Genomic DNA, 22,878 nt, shown 5'->3' on the forward strand with positions numbered 1-22,878 from the left:
AGAGGGAAGCAGGCTCTCTGCTGAGCAGGGAGCCCGATGTGGGACTCGATCCCAGGACCCTGAGATCAAGACCCGAGCCGAAGGCAGCGGCTTAACCCACTGAGCCACCCAGGCGCCCCAATAAAATCTTTAAAAAAAAGGAAATTATATAGTTAGATGAAGTTTTGTCAGGTTAGGTTTATTATATGACTTTAAAAGTTCACTGCTATGTTATTATAAATGAAATTTTCCACGAAGACAAAAACTTTAGTGTGTGTGTGTGTGTGTGTGTGCCCACATGCAAAATTTCCAGAACTACTAGACAGTGTTCAAAATTGCATCTGTCATGTTTCCTGCAGATGTGTTTCTCCTCTGTCCCATACCATACACTCTTCAGGAAAGCAGCTACTTGAGTATAGTTTTTGAGTCCTCCTTTTCCTCCCTGCCTTCCACCTCCTCCATGTCTATTAATCAAGCCCAGTCAATTCTACCTCATTAATACCTTCTTTGCTCTCTCCTGTAGAGCTGTTCAATTCAAGCTTATGTGTTTGTCTCTAGAACCTGTATTCTTTACTGCTACAATGTAGCTCCACATCACCACTTATATCATAGTGCTGAAACTGTTTATTACATTTATTTCTACGCTTCCTTTTATCTTTATGCTTAATATTGAGTTTTTGAAGTCTGGTATTATATTTTATTCATCTTTACTCTCTTTCCTAGTATAGCATTGAATAGTATGGAGGTTTAATTAATGACAATTTATTGAACAAATGAGTTTAAGTCAGTGAAACAATTTTGGGTAAAATCCTTGAAAAAAAGTGAGGACAGCTTAAAATGGCCTTTGGAAGAAAGAAGCATTTATTCTGGATGTGAACCAAAGAGAAAGGAAGAAGAAAAGGGAAGGTAGCAGTGTATAGAAAGAACGGAGACATGTAAAATGAGTTGAGGATCCTATAGGGGAAATTATTAGGAAGAGACAGAAATGAGAAATTGAATAGAAAGACACAGTATGCTGCCTTCTCTATATGGTGTTGCTGCAGAGGGGTATAACTTTTGCACTATTTTCATGATGGATGGAAACTGGCATCGTCCTGACTTTATGCTAAGTCTCCGCTGCAAACAGTGTGGGGATTTGCAGAACAGCCCGGGAGAGGCCAGACTGGAGAGTGGGGCGTGGGTCAGAACAGAGCAGTTAGCAGAAATCCCTGGCTTCATCAGGCTGTCATTTCAGAAAATTATTTTGAGACTCCTCTTGGAGATGAGTGAAGAAAGCCCCGAATTACTGAAAGGGCCAATGTGGAAGGACTGTAGAAACAGGAGTCACAGCACATCAATCACAGGGGACGGTTTCTGAAGAAAGGAGGCTGAGTCCGGGAATTGCATGAAGGGGCAAACCACATATATGAAGACTGCTCTGTCATTACCAAGGCTGGTTGATACAAAGAATAAAAATGACAGAAGGAAAAAGGAAATAAACATTGTGATTTTAAATATGCTGAAGGAGCTAAATGACTCACATGGAAAATGCTTTGGGCTGAAGACGCAACACACTTCTAAATATCAGTTTTTTCCAGTGAAGCATTGATGAACAAAACCTGTGCAGGTATGGGAATGACTTCGGCTACATCCTCAAGGCTTATTTTCCCATCTCATTTGTAAAAAGAGAAGCTTACTTACCACATTATTCGTTTAACTTGAATGCAGTTGTATCTGTAGATATTTCTCTCAAATATAATAATAGAAAGCTTCAGGAAAGCCCTACCTTTTTAGCAAAGTTTGTAAAATTTCAGAGTATTCAGGAATTAACTGAATGTCTTTAAACAAACAAAATAGACTCCTGGGCCCACCCCAGGGATTTTGATCTAGTAGGTATTGAGCTACCAGAAATAAACTTTTAAAAATATGTATTTTTGTAATATAAATATATACTATATAAAATAAATATTTTGTTACATATTTCATATTTTACTTTAATATATTTATTATATTATACATATATAAAACATGTATATATAAGCATTTTAGGGGATTCTGATTCACGTTGTCCTCAAAGCAGTCAACAGCAAACACTACTTTCTGTCAGAGTTCTTTGCTGAGGGGCTGTTATGTGCCAGGTATTTCACCAGAGACTGGGCATTCAAATGTGAAGAAGATGCGGGTGGTCCTGCCCTCATAGGCAGAGCCTACTGGGAGCAAACACATATGAAATAAGCAAGTGTAATAAAATATGATTCATAGTCTGAAAGCGACCCTTGGAGTGCTACTGGACATATGGCAAGTGTACTTAGCATAGTCCAGAAGAACATGAAATTCTCTGAGAAAAGATGAAAATGTGGTAGACTTAGGGTGAGAGCTAGGTTTTGGTGTGATATCTGGAAATCTTGAAGGTTTTCTTTGGCTGATGGGATGAGGCTATTTGAAATTCAATTTGGGGAAATTGAAAGGACAGGCATACCTCCAAAATATTGCAGGTTCCGTTCTGGACCACTGCAAGAAAGCAAATATTACAATACAGTGAGTCGAATGAATTCTTTGGTTTTGCAGTGAATAATGAAAGTTCTGTTTACACTGTACTGTAGTCTATTAAGTGTGCAATAGCATTTTGTCTAAGGAAACAATGTATGTGCCTTAATTAAAGAATACCTTATTGCTAAAAGATGCTAACCATCATTTGAACTTACACTGAGTAATAGTTGCTGATCACAGATCACCATAACCGATAATAATGAAAAAGTTTGAAATAATGCAAGAATTACCAAAAAGTGACTCAGAGACATGAAATGGAAAATGGTGCAGAGAGACCTCTTCCGTGCAGGGCTGCCACAAATCTTTAATTTGTAAAAACTGCAGTATCCCCAAAGTGCAATAAAGCAAAGCACAATAAAATGAGGTATGCCTGTAATTACTTTAACGTTCTTTTTAAATTATTTAAACTCTCCTTCCTATATGCTGCACAGTCTTTTCATTAAAATAAAAAATACCATGATAGTTAGGGTATCTAGGGTATGTTTTCCTTTCTTTTCTTTTCAAAATATGGATGATATAAATTCAATAACCAACCATACAAGTTAATCCCAGAACATTATTGATACCAGGGCCCCTGCCTGTGTTCACCCATCCTCTCCCCATGGTAGACATCCCGAGTTTTTTCCTTATCATTTCTTGGTATTCTTATCATTGCTTAAAAAAAAAAGGCTCTATTAATTATGTTGGCATCCTTGAAAATGCTTCTGATAGTTTTTGTGCTTTGTAAAAATCATGACATGCTGTATGGAATCTCACATGGCTTGATTTTCTTTTTCACTCAAAATTGTATTTCCAAGATTCAACCACTTTCTTGTGTAGTGCTCCAGATAATGTTTTCATGACCATAATATTCTATTGCATGACTGTACATGATGAATTTATTCATCTCTTGTTAATGACTGATTGTGTCATTTCCAGTCGGCTGTCCCAGACGGAAATGAACGTTCTTGTACGTGTCCCCTGGTGCATGGAAGGCGGAGTTCTTCCAGGGTGATCATTCCCAGGTGGGGGTGACTGTGCCTCCCCCAGGGACACTTGGCAATGTCTGGAGATTTGTTTTGGTTGGCATGCTGGGAAGGAGGTGCTACTGGTATCTCGTGGGTAGAGGTCTGGGCTGTTGCTAATCATCCTATTATGTAAGGAGAGTCCCCAAAACCAAGAACTGTCAGGCCCAATGTTTCGGTGGTGCTGAGGCTGAGAAACCCGGCTCCAAGCTGAATCTGTAGCAGTTAATTGCTGGACCAAAAATTATGGATTCTATTCAGCTTTATAAAATAAATTGCTTTGTCAAAAATGATTTTACTGCTTTACTCTTACCGTATATAAGAATTTCTGTTGTTTCACAGTCTCACAAACACCTGGTACACTTAATTTTGGGGTATAATATAGTATTTCATTGTGGTCTCAATTTCCTTGATTCGTAAGAAGCGTGAGATTTCTTTTCTTTTCTTTTCTTTTCTTTCTTTTTTTTTTTTTGGTCTATTAAATTTCCTTTTTTGTGGAAATACATGTTCTTCTCTGTAATATTTTATAATATTTATGGTAAAGGCTAAAGATATCTAATAAGAAATGCTCAGAAAGAGTTTTAAAAAGATAGAAGCTGGTTTCCCACCCAGGTACCAGTTCCAAAGTGAGTCGTTATGATGGGTATGCTCTGGCTTGTCATCAGGGACCAGGTCCTTGCATCTTGCTATTATACCATCACCCAGACATCTTCCTCCTCTGAGTGGGCAGAGCTGGTCACACCACACAGAAAAGAGAAAATCCGTGGCAACAGTGTCTTCCAAGCAAGTGAGATAGAAACTGCTCATACTACTGGTCACATCCGATTACTGAGGTTAGTCATACAGTTATCTCCAACTGCAAAGCCATCTGGGAAATGTGCCTCTAACATTGCAGTGATTGTGGGGGACATCAACTAGCAGTTACTACCATAATATCTGCGCAGTGGGATATCTTTTGATAAGCTGAAATTCCGAATTTTAACGTCTTTCAATTTAACAATATGGCATTTTTTCTAGTGATCAGATTTTCCATCTTAAGAAAGCTTTCTCTACCCCTGAGGTATTGGGAAGGAAGGAAGAGAGGGCGGAGGGAAGGGAGGAAAGAGAGAGAGGGAAGGAAGAAAGGGAGGGCGGGAGGAAGGAAAGAAAGAAAAAAATATATATAAATTCTTGTCCTAAAGATTTAGATATTTGTTCCACCTGTAGTTGATTTCAGTGTATGACATAAGGATATAATCCATTTTACTTTTTCCCATGTGGATGACCAGTTGTAACATCATGATTTATCATTTACTCCATCTTTTCCTACTGTGCTCCACAAAGTCACTTTTGTCAGATATAGGGAAGTTCTTACTTCGCAAGGTTTCTGTACGCAAAATTTTAGTGGCAATGATTTAAATAGCACAAGTCCCTCAACAACGTGGTTCAAATTTCAGTTATCATGGCATGCTCACTGTCACTGCATAAAGTAGGGACTTCACTGCTGCATCCTCAGTCCACAAATCACTGTGTATATAACAGATGTGCATCCTGATCTGTGGCCAATCCCTTGACGTCTTTCACAGTCTGCTACACAGTTCCTGAACAGACAGCAAAGCCTGTAGCTATATTGACTACTTGTCTCTCAGTAATAAAGCATATGACATTCTACAAAAATGAACAATTCAAAGGTACAAGCACATCAAAGAAACAAAAGTGATAATACCGGGATGGAAGTTGAAATCAAATATAAATGGAGTTAATTATACAAGAAATATCTGACTGTGGGAATGTTGCTAATGTCACCGTTGGAGAGACTTTAAATAAACAACCCATCAAACCTAGAGAAGGGACCTTATGACCTTGAACGGGGATGGCAAAAAAGATGAACTTGTCCTGGAGGAAGCGATGCTGCTAAAAACTTCCCATTAAAGCAACTCTAGGAGATGTTTTATGATACTGGAAGCACAGAGGGTACAATGGAGGAAGCCGATGGAAACTTAGAAAGAAGACAACTGCAAAGGCCAGAAAAGAGGCTTGGTTTTTTTCTTTCTTTCTTTTTTTTTTTTTACTGTTCATCTAATTTTTTAAATTTAAATTCAATTAATTAACATATAGTGTAGTATTAGTTTCAGAGGTAGAAGTCAGTGATTCATCAGTCTTATATAACACCCAGTGCTCATTATATCACGTGCCCTCCTTAATGCCCATCACCCAGTTAACCCACCCTCCTCCCCTCCAGCAGCCCTCAGTTTGTTTCTTATGATTAAGAGTCTCTTATGGTTTGCTTCCCTCTCTGATTTCATCTTGTTTTATTTTTCCCTCCTTTCCCCCATGATCTTCTGTTTTGTTTCTTAAATTCCTCATACGAGTGAGATCGTATGGTAATTATCTTTCTCATATTGACTTATTTTGCTTAGCATAATACCCTCTAGTTTCCATCCACATCATTGCAAATGGCAAGATTTCTTTTTTTTTGGTGTCTTTCTAATGTTCCATTGTATGTTCCATTCCACTGTATATGTATATATGTACATGTGTGTTTATATATATCCATACTACATCTTCTTTATCCATTCATCTGTTGATGGACATCTGGGCTCTTTCCATTGGTTGGCTATTGTGGACATTGCTGTTATAAACATTCAGGTGCACATGCCCCTTTGGACCACTACATTTGTATCTTTAGGGTACACACCCAGTAGTGTGATTGCTGGGTTATAGGGTAGCTCTGTTTTCAACTTTTTGAGGAAGTTCCATACTTTTTCCCAGAGTTTGCATTCCCACCAACAGTGTAAGAGGGTTCCCCTTTCTCCACATCCTCATCAATTCTGTCCTTTCCTGACTTGTTAATTTTAACCATTCTGACTGGTATAGAGTGGTGGTATCTCATTGCAGTTTTGATTTGTATTTCCCTGATGCTGAGTGATGTTGAGCACTTTTTCATGTGTCTGTGAGCCATTTGTATGTTTTCTCTGGAGAAAAGTCTGTTCATGCCTTCTTCCCATTTCTTAATTGGATTATTTGTTCTTTAGGTGTTGAGTTTGAAAAGTTCTTTATGGATTTTGGATACTAGCCCTTTATCTGATAAGATATTTGCAAATCTCTTCTCCCATTCTGTTGGTTGTCTTTTGATTTTGTCCAGTGTTTCCTTTGCTGTGCAAAAGCTTTTTATCTTGATGAAGTCTCAATAGTTCATTTTTGCTTTTGTTTCTCTTGCCTCTGGGGACATGACTAGCAAGAAGTTAGTGCAGCCAAGGTGACAGAGATTGCTACCTATGTTCTCCTCTAGGTTTTTGATGGATTCCTGTCTCACAATCAGGTCTTTCATCCATTTTGAGTCTAATTTTTGTATGGCCCAGTTCTGTTTTTCTGCATGTGGCTGTCCAATTTTCCCAACACCATTTGTTGAAGAAACTGCCTTTTTTCCCATTGGACATTCTTTCCTGCTTCATTTAAGATTAGTTGGCCATAGAGTTGAGGGTCCATTTCTGGGGTTTCTGTTCTGTTCCATTGATTTATGTTTCTGTTTTTGTGCCAGTACCATCGAGTACTGTCTCGATGACCACAGCTTTGTAATAAAGTTTGAAGACTGACATTGTGATACTACCTGCTTTAGTTTTCTTCTTCAACTTTCCTTTGGTTATTCGGGATCAAAAAGATGCTTGCTCTTTATTACAAGTTATGTGATGAAAGAAAAATATGAGCATCATCCAGTCTACTCTTGATAAGTTTTTTTTAGCTACTCTTTAAAAAGTTTTTTACTTTTTAATTCTGTTTCTAATGTTTTCCAATTACAGTGTACTAAATATTGGTGTGATATTTTTCACTTTCCTATATGTTTATAACTGACAGTAAGGGAGTTTTTGATATTTTGGCAAAAATATTTAACAAATGAACAGTCATAATTTTCTTCATTGATGAAAATGGTGCTCCCAGCAAGCAGTCCTTCATATACTTCTGCACTGGGAGCAAAGCACAGGCTGCTTGTAACGAGTTTGTAGATGTGCAGGTCAGTTCTGAGTCCTTTCTCTGGTTCTATCAATCAATTTATCTATGCCAGCACCGATTCTTTATTGTCTTAATTAGTATAGACTTACAACAAATGTTTGTAATTAGAAGGATGATTCACCTACCTTACTCTATCAAATTCAGGAGTGTCTGGATATTCTTGGGCTTCACATATCCGTATACATTTTATCATTTTTTTGGTCAATTTTCTTGTAAAACCTTAGGGTGAATTTGATTTAATTATATTCAAGCTTTAGATTAGTTTGAGAGAAACTGACATCTCTATAATTTCTTCACTCTCAGGAATATGGAATAGTTCTTTATTTATGTCTTCTTTGCTGTTATGCTTAAATTAGATAATTTTTCTTTATTTTATTTTATTTCTTTTCAGTGTTCCAGCATTCATTGTTTATGCACCACACCCAGTTTTTATTAAAGATTTATTTATTTTAGAGAGAGAGAGAGACCCAGAGTGTGTTGGGGTGGAGAGGGAGAGAGAGAATCCCAAGCACACTCTCTGAGTGCAGAGCCCAAGGTGGGCAGGCCTTGATCCCCTTACCCATGAGAGCCATGAGATCCATGACCTGAGACAAAATCAAGAATTGGATGCTTAACCCTACTGAGCCACCCAGGCACCCCAATAATTTTTCTATAAATTACATTGTATCTGTTTTTAAATTTATCCCTACATTCTTAAATTTTTATAGCAATTCAACATGATTGCTTTCATTGAACTATGCTTCTTAACGCTTTCTTTCTGGTCAATAGAAATGTAATGGATTTTTATATATTTATTATGTAATCATTTTTTCTCATCTCTCACTATCTTCTGCAGCTTCTTGGGGTTCTTAATTTAGAAAGTCACCTTACATGTGGATGATGACAGCTCTGTTTCTTCTTTCCCAGAATTTAGCACTTTTCATTCTCCTTCCTTCCTCCGTTTCTCTTTCCTCTTTAATTGCATTAACAAATGCAGTAATCAGTGGTAACTTCTAGAGTTTCATCATTAAGAGTGATGATTATTGTGACTTTACATTATGATTTAAATCTATCAACCCTCTATAAATAATGCACTGAAATGTATTTATAGGAATTTATTTCTTTTTGTTCTTGGTCCTTAAATATTTCTAAAAGAATTTAGAGAGTTTGTCCCTGATAGGGAATTTTCTTTTTTCCTCTGCTTCTACTACTTTGAAAAATAAGGTCGTTCACTCACATTTTCATTTCTTTCCTGATATAATTTGGAAGTGCATATTTTGGACCCAGATTTTTTTTTTTTTTTAAGATTTACTTATTTGACAGACAGAGATTACAAGTAGGCAGAGAGGCAGGCAGAGAGAGAGGAGGAAGCAAGCTCCCTGATGAGCAGAGAGCCCGATGTGGGGCTTGATCCCAGGACCCTGAAATCATGACCTGAGCTGAAGGCAGCGGCTTTAACCCACTGAGCCACCCAGGCACCCCTGGACCCAGATTTTGAACAGTTGGACAGTCTGTGAATAAAATCACAACAGTAGTGTATTTTATCTTAAAGAAAATGATCTCCTTTGTGCATTTAAACAGGTAATGGATGGTTTCTAGAGAGTATTATTGTTAAGTCTGAAGAGGAAGATGGCAGTCAAGAAGTGCTGTTTCCATGCAACCGGTATGCTGTTACTTAATTCCTCATTATGCAGAATTATGCTTCCCTCTGTCCACTCCATTTTAGCTTAGAATCAGCAAGCCCTGCCCCCAGTCACCTGGTCACATCACCCCTCCCTTTACTACCAGAGTTGAAGGCCTCTCTCCTCAGCAAACTGTTCCTTACAGCATTAAAATTTCTCTCTTTATTTGTATTACTTAATACTTTTCTGCAATAAACATGTTGAAATGGAAAGAAACATGGTTTGCGATGTGTTTCTCAAATACTTGCTGTGCTCCTGCTGGTTCTGCAAACGTGGGTGCTACCATCAACTTCCCAGATGTTCAATTTCCTCATATGTAAAATGGGAATAATACCTGTTCCTCCTAACTCATCGGACTCATTCAAAGTCCAATGAAGTTATGTATATAGTTATGTATATGAGCTGTGAGCTCTAAAGCATTATTCTAATGTGATGTAGATAGAATATAAATTAGGAGAATCAGGTTGCAAGGGCAGCTCTGTAACTCCCGGGCCATTTATAGGTGTATCACTTAACACTCTCAGAACTTCAGTTTTCAGAATTTTATGGTGAGAATGTTTAAATCAGATGTCCCTCCTTTTTTAGGGTTATTATGCATTGAATATCAAATACATCCTAACATAAAGTGCACTACGAATAGAAATTACAAGACTAATTTTCCTCCTTTATTAATTAATCTATAGAATATACTGATTTCTTCATTCAGTCATTGTATAAATAGTAACTGACTAGCTATCGTATCAAGAAATGGAGTAGGGGCACCTGGGTAGCTCAATTGGTTAAGCCTCTGCCTTCAGCTCCGATCATGATCTCAGGGTCCTGGGATTGAGTCCCGCATCGGGCTCTCTGCTCTGCAGGGAGCCTGCCCCTCCCACCCCACATGCCTCTTTGCCTGCTTGTGATCTCTGTCTGTCAAATAAATAAAATCCTAAAAAAAAAAGAAGTGGAGTAAAGAGATCCAGTGATAAGGAATATAGTCTTTGCCTGAAAGGATTCAGTGGATGCCCATGTGAAAATGAACAACAATGTCCTCAGGGCCATGATAGAGACCTATGTGAGAGTCCAGGTGCCAAGGTGTTTGTCTATGTGATTGCACAGTCCTTGAACCTAAAGAACTCAGGCACTGTATTTATTCATTTGTTGATCTGTTTATGCATGCAGAATCTGAATGCCTCCCAGGTGTCAGGCCCTATGCCAAGTCCTGTTTATATGGAGATTAAAAAAAATGAAGCACCATTGTCTTGAAGGAGCTCCCATTTAATGCTAGGATAAGGCAGGAGGGATGTGATACTTAATGAAGCCAGAAAGCTGGGTGTGCTCTGAGTTAAGCAGGTATTTTGGCATCATTTTCTCCTAGAGTGTTGCATGCTCTTTCAAACACATAGAGAAACACGACGGTTGACTGAATGGATTTTACCTTACAATACTTGGTTCTAGAAAATGTTGATTCTTTAGAAACTTAATGAGTTATGCATTCTGTATGAACAAAATGCGTAACACTTCTCTGATCTTCTGTTTGCCTGTTTTCTACAATCACATCCATTTAAAACACATGTGCATCATAGTAGTTGTTGCCATTGTGTAACATTCAAGCTCTGGAGAGAGATCCTATATTTACATTTTCTGTAAGAATTTATTTATTTTTATTAATGGGCCATGAAAAGAGCAATGATTGAAATTTCTCGGGACTTCCTTTGAATTACAGCTCCTTCAATGACTAGTCTCGGTTCATTCTTATGTAAAATAGCAGTAAAAACACCTATTTGGCAGGGTCCTTTGAAGACTTCACACAGTGTATACATGAAGTAACTGCAAAAGCGCTTTGCAATTATTAGAAACTACATGATGATAAGTGTTATTGTCATGGAAGCAGTTTTGAAGTAAAGAAATCTTTAGACACAATGCCACATATGCAAATGAAGGAGAAAAGCTCACTTTTATTTCTAGATCATATGTGTAGTAATTAGAAGTCTCCAAATAATTTATTAACTATTATTTATTTATTTTTAAAAGATGTATTTATTTATTTGAGAGAGAGAGTGAGAGCACGGGGAAAGTTCATTGAGAGTGGAGAGAGAAACTTTAGCATACTTCCGTGCTGAGTACAGAGCCCCTCCCTGGTCTCAATCCCATGACCCTGAGATCATGACCTGAGTTACAACCAAAAGTAGGACACTTAACTGACTGCACCGTTAAGGTGCCCCACTAACTTTTATTTTTAAAAATCTGGATATGCATGGTCCAATATGGTAGCCACTAACTACATAGAGCTAGTACTTGTAAATTAATTAAAATAAAATTAAATTAAAAATTCAGTTCCTGGGCTATACTAGCTACATTTCAGGACCCAATAACCACAGATGGTTAGTGGCTATTCTATTGGGCAGCATATAAACAACATTTGGTTCTAAATCACATCCAGATATTTGATATCATATGAAGTTACATTTAATATATACAATACAGTTTTATTGCTCTCTATACTAGAGTAACTATGCAATAACATAAGGAACAAATAAAATAGTTTTATTTTTATAAAAGTGTCACATTTTAAAAATCAAGAATCATCCAGAACAGGAGATGATAGTCAGAGCTGAAATTTCAGAGCTGAAATTTATTTTACTGGCAAGGTAAAGGAGTAGAAGTCAAGATGGAGGTGACTTCTTCCTTTAGGCCTAACATTTTGGAATGGTTACAAACCTTGGTTATGTAAGAAACAAAATGATATGAATGAAAAGACTTAAGTATTTTGCTGCATGAAACTACTACATCATATTAAATACTGCACACAGATATTCCATTGCACTGTTATCAACTGAACTATAAGATTATTAACAGGGTTTCCCTTGTTTATTCTCTTTGAGGGCCATGGATTACCTGAGTAAGAAAAGAGGGACATTTTCTTACTATTATTCCCTTAAGGGTGAAGAAACTCTAACAACATTTAGTCTTGTGCTTCACAGACAATGAAAAAAAAAATGTCACCTATAGAGATTAAATGATGTGTACAAGTTATAGATGAGTTAGTCATGTCTCTTGGTCCCTTGGACGTTTTGGGAATTTTAATTTAATGTCTATTAATCTATTGTTCCCATTTTATTCCCAGGGTTTTGTGCATTATCCTCTAAGGAGGAAGTCCCTGTGCAAATTACTGAGCTCCCTATAAAACTGATTTGTTGGAAATTCTACTGAGATTTGGGGTGTTTGGAAGACACAGGTTTTGCTAGTTTTCCCAGCATACCTTAACCATTTAGACTCAAGGCCCCCTCTACTTGTGAGAAAAGAAAAGGTCTCTGGAGCAGAAATTATTTAAGACTATTGTGGAATAAGAAAAGCAAATAGGACATTTATTCTGTTGTGGATTTCAAAGGTTTACACATGTCTCTTCTGCTTGGCGGGGAGAAAATCAAGGAGTGCCCATCACTACCATGTAGCACACTCCTACCACAGAATGGGCTCCATGATGGAGCCCGAGCTTCACACAGCAACTCCTGTGGTCCTCACAGATGACCACTAGGAGGCTATGTGATACTTGTAGTTCACAGATGAGGAAGCTGAGGAACACGGAGATGAAGTGTCTTACCCAACCATGATTAGTGGAATCAGCATTCAGATGGAGGTGGATGTGATTCTAGAACTGCCCCGTCCAATAGGGGAGCCACCAGCTATAGGACTACTGAACTTCCCAACTGCGCTTATTCCACACTGAGAGGTGATGTAATAAGATATAAGGTACATATCAGCTATCAAACATTAGAATGAGTAAGAATGTAATTGTATTAGTCTGTTTGGGCTGCTATGACAAAATACCATAGGCTGGTGGCGTCTATACAACAGAGATTTATTTCTCACAGTTCTGGAGGCTGGAAGCCCAAGATGAGGGTACAAGCAGGGTTGGGTTCTGACAAAGGCCAGACTGCAAACTGTCTACTTGCTGTGTTCTCATGTGATGGAGAAAGCAAGGGATCTCTGTGGAGCCTTGTCTATAAAAGCACTAATCCTATTCAGGGAAGACCTCAGGATTTGAAGCACCTCCCAGAAAATTTCAACATATGAATTTGGGCAGGGGTTGGAGGCAAGCAAGCATTCACATCTTTTATATTTATTAAAATGAAAAATAGTAGAAGTAATTTCATGTTTTTAATTTTTGCTGTTTTTATATACATGGCTTATGTTGTATTTCTCTTGAAGAGTGCTGTTCTAGAATCTAAGGTTTGAGCCACTGTATATACCTACCAGTCACACGAAAGGAGAGACATAACAGCTTCCACTTAGGAAATACTAAACGAGAAATTTTTACTGATTTTATGATATATTAGAACATCTGTAGTGTAATCATAGGATGTTCCTAAAATCCAGCATTTTCAGATGAATCAGTGCAGCCTTGCAACTAAAGTATATGACAAAGGTTTGCTGAGGTTGCACTCCTAAAGATCATTTGATATAGCTTGAAATCTTCAATGCTTTTAAAAATTTCTGTGGTTCCCCTGAAGGCCTCTTTAAACCCTTTCCGTATTTTGTTTTCAGTTCTGCATAACATGCCTTTAAATTCTCTCTCATATTGTCTTCCCTCTTCCCATGGCAGGTGGCTAGATGAGTACCAAGATGATGGCAGGACTGAACGAGAATTGTTCGCAGAACATGAAGTCTCTCTGTGAAGGGGAGACTGAGTCTGTGGCCTCCTGATGGGGTCAACATGTGTGTGTCGTGCCTTCATGGTGCCTTCAAAAGGCTATTGATCTGCTGGTGATAGTATATTTGCCCTCCTCTCATACTGGAGCAAACAGCTGGGGAGGTCAGCTTATTCTGTTCCCATCCTTGCTTGAGAACCTCAACAGTTGGAAGAAGAGTCTGCCAACAACTGACCAAGATTAGTCTATGATAGATGGAGTAGGACACACACTGTTTCTTCTTATGGGTGAAATAGGTGAAGGGGATTAAGAGTACACTTATGGGGGCACCTGGGTGGCTCAGTGGGTTAAGCCTCTGCCTTCAGCTCAGGTCATGATCCCAGGGTCCTGGGATCGAGGCCTGCATCGGGCTCTCTGCTCAGCGGGGAGCCTGCTTCCTCCTCTCTCTGCCTGCTTCTCTGCCTACTTGTGATCTCTGTCTGTCCAATGAATAAATAAAATATTAAAAAAAAAGAGTACACTTATGATGAGCATTGAAGAATGTATAGAATTGTCAAATCAGTATGTTGTACACCTGAAACTGATATAGCACTATATATTAACTGCACTGGAATTAAATTTTTTTTAAAAAATATTGTTAATCAGAGAAAGACAATTGTCATATGATTTCACTCATATGTGGAGTAACAGAAACAGTCCGGACGATAGCAGTGGAAGGGAAAGAAAATTGAATGGGAAGTCACTAGAGAGGGAGAAAAACCGTGATAGATTCTTAACTATAAGAAACAAACTGAGGGTTCCTGGAGGGGGGGGTGGGTGGAAGAGTGGGGTAACCGGGTGATGGACATTAAGGAGGGAATGTGATGTGATGAGCACTGGCTGTTATATGCAACTGATCAATCAATGAACACTACATCTGAAACTAAATATGTACTTCATGTTGGCTAATTAAATTTAAATTAGGAAAATAAAAATAAAGGTACACTGGCATGAGAAAAAATACTGTTTCTTCTCATTTATTTTTCAGAAAATCTGACACCTGCTGTTTACCAAAATGTTTAGGTGGGTTTAGAAGAAGGTAACTGAAGAGGCCCATAACATTTGATAACCATAAAATAGTTTTATACAACATATGTTAGTCTGAAAGCAGAAGTCTTATTCTAGATAATGGCATGACACTCTTGTAATTGGTGGCAATATAATGAAGAAAAGGTAAAAAGAAAATGATTGGGTTAAATCACATTCTCACTGCACTTCATGCTGAATCTCATCAGGTTGGTCTTTTGGGAGCTGGTTGCTGGGGGTGTGGTGGATAGCCACCGAGCCCCATGCAGGGGACACACATGGAGGCAGACGTCTTCTGTCCATTTATCGCTTTCCTCAATTAGCCTCACATGAGATAAAACCCATCTGCTAGCCTAGAAGAGGCTATGGCCTGGCTTTGATATCAAAGAGATCTGTGTTTGAATCTCAGTTCTGCCACTGTGAAGAGAATAGTATCATTACATTTTTCAGATGAGGGAACTGAGACTTGGAGAAGTGTGTTTAAGCTCAGAGAATGAAATAAATAGGACAGCTGAATTTGAACCCAGCGGTCTCGCTCTATAGTCCCTATGCATACACACAGTGACCCTGTCTGTCTTCCTCCACATGTTTCCAGGTATCCTGCGGATCTCCCGGATGGTCCCAAGCAGTCAGATCTCGCACACCACCTTCCTGTTCTCGTCTTACGCAGATGTCACCTGTACCATTATATACTTAACACTTTTTTTTCCTTTAAACGCTCTTTAAATCAGGTCATTTGGGGCTAGAGGGAACTTATCCTCATTCTAAACTATATTCATAATATCCATGAAATCATTGATGTCACATTTTTAAAAAAATTTATTTATTTATTTGACAGAGAGACAGCGAGAGAGAGAACACAAGAGGCAGGGGCAGTGGGAGAGGGAGAAGCAGGCTCCCCGCTGAGCAAGGAGTCTGATGTGGGACTCGATCCCAGGACCCTAGGATTGTGGAGTCTGATGTGGGGCTCGATCCCAAAACCCTAGGATTGTGGAGTCTGATGTGGGGCTCGATCCCAGGACCCTAGGATTGTGGAGTCTGATGTGGGGCTCGATCCCAGGACCCTAGGATTGTGGAGTCTGATGTGGGACTCGATCCCAGGACCCTAGGATTGTGACCTGAGCTGAAGGCAGATGCTTAATGACTGAGTCACCCAGATGCCTCTTCGTTGTTGCATTTTTTTCCCTAAAACACCTTAAGATGAATTTATATGCAACAAAAATTTTAGGTTAGTCTTTATGTTCCTTAAAATTATCTTATAAATGCCCAGTAGTCCTGGCATATAGTGATCAGTTTCAATAAATAGGAGCCATCTTTGTCATGGTTTACCTTATACCAATCTGTGATGAAAGACTAATCCAGTCCTTAGAAATGCTACATTTTACATCTAAGTTTGAAAACACATCAAGAATAGAGCTCTAGTGATTTGAAGTTAAAAAGCAGTATTTTTTTTTCCTAAAGTGGTGTGGGTAAGAAGAGTTGATACGTTTCAGCAGACTGTGGGAAAGTGCGATCAACCACATTTCGCTGTTGATAATGCTTATTACATGGTGCCTGGCACAAAGCAGATAGTGAATAAACACAGTCATTTATTAAGCAGAGTTGTTAAGCATCTCTTGTGCGCCAGAAACAGACAGAGTCAGGCACTGGGGATAAACTGGCAAACAGCTCGGTCATTTTCCCTGCCCTCAGAGGGGCTTCTGTCAGAGTGGGGAACTGAGTGAATAATGCATAATTAAACATAGATCAGTACTGCTCGTTCCTAAATTGCAAGCTCATTGGAGGTAGAGATCATTTTGTGCTTCTCCGTATATTTAGTTCTTGGCATGCTGCCTGACTCATAGTAAGTGCTCTGTGTCTATTAAATGCATGAATCATCCCTGCCTTAAATTACAATACACCTTTTAAGTGATTAGAATATTAAATTATACCTGATTCAGCTCATATTTGTATGGAATAAATACTCACAAATAATTACACTCTGTTCCTCTATTTTTTCAAACTTCTCTACGACAGTATGTTTCAACACTGAACATAATCCTGTCCCTCAGTCCCCACCACACAGACTGGAGTTGGATGTGTCCCAGTTCTTTCTGGCTGCCTGTTTACAATCCTTCTCTTGAGAGGGGAGGTGATGTAAATGCAAACGATCCATTTTGTGTTGATTCTTGTTTACTTCATTAGCATAGCCCTCATTTTCTCGGACATGGTCCAGATTCTGGGACTACCTCCATCTAACCCCATTATATAACAGATACACCCCAAAAACAAGTAGAGAAAAACTGCATTTATTTCTGAGTTTGCTGAAAAGGCAAAAATGAAAAGAATACACAGTATAAAGAAACCAAATAGACTCTTAAAGTAAAGGTTTGGCGGGAAGAAGTGTCTTATTCCTGTGGAGAGAACAATGTGAACCCCTAAACCAGAAACCTGCCATGTGTATCCCTTGGAAATATTGAAGAATGGAAAACAAGTGCAAACACGAAGGCCAAAACCAGAATGTTTTTGGCTAGACAATTGTCTGGCACAATCTTGGCACCTTCTCATGTTTTCCTATTTTGGGGGCAAAGTCAAGAGGAGATGAAGAGCATTTTTATCTGATGGGATAAATATTTTATTTTATTTTCTGATGGGATAAATCTAATATTTTAGCTAGAAAATTATAGTAATGTTTCCATGACGATGTGGATGGCCTTGAGGTTCCAATATGTTTTCATATAAACCTGTCAAGCAGACTCAGGTAAATATTACAGTGAAGAATTTGTTATATCAAAGGATAATGCAACTTCTCTGTCATTCTAGGTAATATAATATCTTGGAGAGCTAAGTTAATTGTTCTTTAATAAGGGAGGGAAGTTTTCCAGAAATTCTGCCAGAGTTAAGTTTATCTTATGGTTATCAGGACTGATAACACTTCTGAATAATTGCATTTTAAGTTACTTTTAGAAGCAGAGAAACACAGCAAAGTGGGTCCTCCTTCATGCTGATGTTTTTTAAATGGACATTCATTTTAATTCCTTTAAGGCAATGGAATACAGTATACTAAGTAAAGGCCCTCAAGTTCAGAAATTAATCTTGATCCTTTACCACAATGAGTCTGAAGTGCCAGGAATATAATGTCAGTTTTCCTGGCTCTTTCTGTGCCTCTGTGACAGAGTGCAGAGTACCAATTAAACTGATTAATGAGTTTATAAATATGCAAAAATGGTTATGAAATAATCATTAATATTTACAAGCTCAGCCATATCAAATGATTGAAACCTTGCAAATACACAATTCCCTGTACCTTCACCTATGTTGTTTTGTTTGCTTGAAAGGTACTTCCCTCCTTGCCTGGGAAACTCTTACTCAACTTCCAAGGGCAAGGTTGACGTTCTCACCATCAGTCAGTGTTAAGGCATCCCATCCTCTGTGTCCATATTACTTTGTCCTTCCTCTCTAATTGTAATTATCATTTCTATAGTGGTCATGGGTCCTAGTTTAGAAACTCAGAAGTGTGACAGATAAGATACTTTTTGTTTCCTATACATCAACTTAATGTCTGACTCCAAGTCTCCATCACACAGACTGGTAGAAAATCCCTCTCTGAGTGTAATTGTGGCATGTTCTCCTTCCCAAGGAGCAACAGAATCCTATAGGCTAATTCTCTGTTTGGAAAGAGAATAAAATGCTTCTTCTACCAGTCTACCATTGTCCCTGCTAAGGAATGTTCTCTTTCTGCTTCTAATTTTTGGCAAGTCTGGAAACCTGAGTGCCTCAGGTCCTCCCTTCCTAGGCTGCTGGCTGACCCTCTCCTTGGAAGACCCACTCAGGGTCTCTCCTTACCCGGTGATGACAAATCCCATGGGATCACTTGGCTTGGGGACCCTGATCGTTCTCTGGTAAAGGAAAATATCTTCTCCCTGGTGTGTCACTTCTCAAAAACATTCCCCTTCTCCTTCTGTAGAACAACCAGTATAAGCTCATTTATACATTTGGGCTTTTATGGAAGGTAGGACTTTGTTACCAATATGAATATGGTGATAGCAGAGAAAAGAATCTTCCCTTCTGTTCTTACTCAAATTAACAAAGAGAATGAAACACACAATCTCCTATTTCAATGAAAACATGAGATAGTGAAAATCTGCCCAAAACAGGTAAAACGGAAACCTGAAGGGCCAAACAGTGGCAAATTTTAGTGGTAAAAATCCACTTACAGAGAGTGCACACCTCTCAGGAAGTAAAAAAGCTGTATTTTTAAATTTATAACCACTGGAGTGGGCATGTATATGAAACCTGTATATGTATGTATATATATATACATATACATATATGTAATATATGTAAATGTATATATATATACATATACATATATAATAGCATCAGGAGATTTTAGCACATCTTGGTAACTGAGAGAATAAATAGGGGAAAAAAAGATACAAAGGATTTAAGTGACATGGTTAGCAAAAGACCTAACAGACAAATACAAAAAACTGCATTCAACAAATGCCAAATGCACACTCTCTTCAGATATACCTAGAAGATCATAAATGCTGAGCATGTGTTGGGCCATAAAACAATACTAAAACAGAATGAGTCAATAACATGAATGAATTTCATAAACATAATGAGCAAAATAAACAAGAAACACAAGTATATAAATGTAATTCTATTTATATAAATTTCAAAAACCAGCAACATTTCATATCTAATGCTTAATTCACTAATATATATAGTTATTTTTATAGAAATCTGGAAATGATTACCAAAAGTCAGGAAAAATGGCGGGGGCTCAATCCAGGAAGGGCTTCCAGACAACAGGGGGTGTTCTTTCATAGGCCTTTTTATGGTGGTTGTATGAATGTTGATTTTATAATCATTCTTTACACAGTTCATATGTGTTTTGTGATAAAATACATGTAACATAGAATTTACCATGTTAACCATTTTTAGATGTACAGTTCAGTGGCATTAAGTACATTTGTAAGGTGGTACAACCATCACCGTCATGCATTTCTAGAACTTTTTTTTTTAATCACTGCAAATAAAAACTCTGTACCTATTTTTTGACCTTTAAAGTGAAACAACCAGTTGTTCTGTTGGCAAAATGAGTTTACTCAGGAATAGTAGAAAAGTTGCAATTGAGGACATGCAAGCTATGGCAAGACATAAAAATGTTGGGAAATCAAAGGAGAAGAAGGTTACTTTATAGAGAAAAGGATGAAGTTGGGCTGGGCTGCTTTGAATGAAATCCACTGGAGGGAAGTGAGAGTTCAGGGTAGTGAAGCGTGTGGTATTTTCTTATTGGCTGAGCTTCTCGCTGGATTGGGAGAAATTCTCGCTTTCTCCTTCTGAAGTAGTAAAGTAGATTTCTTCCTGCTGGTAATGCAAGGTACATGTCTTCCTGCTGGGGTCTGCAACGGACAAGGAATAAGGTATGAGAGCTTCTGCTTCTGGCCTCCCAGCTCCATTTTAAATGAGGTTTCCTTTATTCAGCTTCACATCATTAAATAATTTCTCCCCATTCCTCTCTTCCCTCAATTCCTGGTAACCTCTCATCTACTTTTTGTCTCTGTGAATTTGCCTATTCTGGACGGGCAAGAGATTTGTTAAAAATTTTTACATGGTTTCCCAGTGGCAGGGCAGAGGTAGGGATGGAGGGAATGGCAGATGAGGGTAGGAAACTCTTTTCATGCTATGTTTTGAATCACTGAATTTATAGCTTATTTAAAAAGTTACGAAAGAACAAAGAAATGAATCATTAAAAATGAATATGGAAGTGAAAAATGAATATGGAATTGAGTATTGAAATGAATATGGAATATGAATATGGAAATGCATCTTTACCTACATTCATAATGGCCAGATTCTTGGGGAATTCCTGCCTTCCTCCCTATCAGACATCTGGGGCAGAAAGTTACCTACTCTGAACTGCTGCTTGAAAAGAGGAGAGGAGAGGGAGCAAATGAAAGAAGTCAGGAATTAATAGCTCACAACTCTTCCTGTCATATTAGTCTATTCCTCCCACTTGACAATGAATTCCTTGAGAGCAGGAATTCTCATCTTTTTCATCTTTTTGTCTTTGAGCAAAGTGGCTGGGTCAACATAGGCACAATAAAAATCATTGTTTCCTTATTACAAATTAAATATGTTAATATTATATATATTAAATATATATATTAAATTAAATATATATTAAATATATTTTGGTATAATGGAGATTAATAAGAAGGATAAGAAGGATAAGAACATTGAAATACTTTAAGAAATTCATCTTGTTTTCTTTTTCTCCAATAGTTTTTGTGACTCTGTTTTAGCCCAGTAAGATATTCTTAGAAAAGAGATTTGAGATGTCTTGCTTAGCCAAGCATCACAGTTAATAGGAAGGGACAGGTTCCTCAGAAACACTCAGGAGGCTAAGGATGTATCTTGAAGTTGCTGGCAATCCCAGAAGTCGTGGGTCAGAAGGTACTGAAAACATGCAAGAATTTCCTCAGAATATTCCAAAACTTTAAAATTGGTTGATGGTAAACTCTTGTGATATCTTTCCCAAGGTATTTGGCTAACATAGAATCCAGAAAATGCAATCCAACTCCTTGAAATGACACACATAATAGTAATATTATACTGAATATTCTGTGGAGGAAAGAAGACTCAGGGTAAGCTCATAAAGTGTCCATTCACCTTAAAAATAAAACTGCCAGTTATTTTCCCAGAAAAATGGGTTGATTTGGAAAAAGCAGAGAACTTCAATTTAGGACAAGCAAGCTACACCAAAACCATATACAAGTCAACAGAGCAAAGAACACTATTCTGTAGAGGAAAGAAGGTGAGGGCAGTGAGGAGGGCTCTTGTAAACAAAAAGCCCATTGGAGTAACCTGGGAGTTTGAAACAATGATATTTCGGTGGCTGAGTTGGGACAGTGTCTCATTGGCTGTATTGCCTGGGGAGGAGGAAACCAGCCTTCTTCCCCAAGCTAGTGTGTGCTCACCAAGTACCTCTTCTCCTGTTGGGTCTGCCTTGGACCAGGAGTGGTAGGGTGTTAGAGCTCCCCCTGCTGGCCTCCTTGTTCCATTTTAAATGAGGGTTTCTTTAATTTTCACAAAACTTTCCAAGTTATTTCACTACCAATCTCCCCATTGTCATAATTTTTATGACGCTCTAATTTCCTTTACTGCTAATTTCTCTGTCAGAATTGATGATTCCTGGCTGCCTTAATTTTAACAATAGAATTGGTGGTTGTTGTGAGTTCAGCTTTAAGCATGATACAATCATTTGAATGTTTTACAGATATTTATAATTTCAGCAGGTTGCCTCACTTAAAAATTTATCCCCCCCTTTTTTTACTTGAGTTTTGTAGTAGGACTAAGGATGGTGTGTTAAATTCTTAGAGCCCTTTGTCAATCCTTAATGGATTTTGGCTGCCCAACACCCATTTTCTCTAAGAACACCCATTCCACTTTTGAGGAATTTGCTCTTCCTAACACCCATGGATTATAGTTCTCGTGCCCCAATTTCCCTCAGCTGGGCTTAGGCTCATGATCAAGCAAAGATAATGCTTGGACTAGAGTCTTCAGCTGCCAAAGAGACCAGCAACTGTTGGCGGTTCAGCCTAAGCTGGCAAATGGCCCCCCACGACCGTTTGTGGTGGAGTGGGTGCTTGAGCAGAGCCTCTTGCCTGGGTCCCTCCCACCACCACCACTCTGGTCCCTTCAAATATATTCTCACAACCAATTAAGTATCCAGCATAAGGGTTCCTCTTTCTTTGCAACTGAAGTATTCTAAAAAATACACCAAACCTTTTTTTTTTTTTTTTGGTTTTTGATTCATTTACCCTCCCTTTCTTTTTTTCTGCCTTGAGTTCTTTTCTTGAGGTCTGCTCCTCACTGGCAGGCTTCCAATTGCTGGCTCCTCCTCCCTTCCTTTGGGCCCCTTCCTTTAACTTCTGCCCTTAAGGAACTTTAGAGTCAAAGCCCTTAGACAATAGAGGTAGCGGGTTTTGGCTTGTTATTTTTCATTACTTTGATGATGCTGTAGAC

The 22,878-nt window shown here is 38.3% G+C and overlaps 1 protein-coding gene across 1 annotated transcript in view; it reads left to right on the forward strand.

The window, feature by feature from the left end:
- RP1 (RP1 axonemal microtubule associated) overlaps nucleotides 1–14,146 on the forward strand; it is a 357,923-nt gene extending 343,777 nt beyond the window's left edge. The window contains exons 26-27 of the mRNA XM_032316308.1: nucleotides 9,063–9,144; nucleotides 13,749–14,146. Coding sequence (XP_032172199.1) covers nucleotides 9,063–9,144; nucleotides 13,749–13,821 — 155 coding nt within the window. The 3' untranslated portion in view covers nucleotides 13,822–14,146. The remainder of the gene's footprint in view (nucleotides 1–9,062; nucleotides 9,145–13,748) is intronic.
- Nucleotides 14,147–22,878: the final 8,732 nt, after the last annotated feature.

This window comes from Mustela erminea, chromosome 16 (assembly GCF_009829155.1).
Source record: "Mustela erminea isolate mMusErm1 chromosome 16, mMusErm1.Pri, whole genome shotgun sequence".
NCBI classification, from domain to species: Eukaryota; Metazoa; Chordata; class Mammalia; order Carnivora; family Mustelidae; genus Mustela; species Mustela erminea.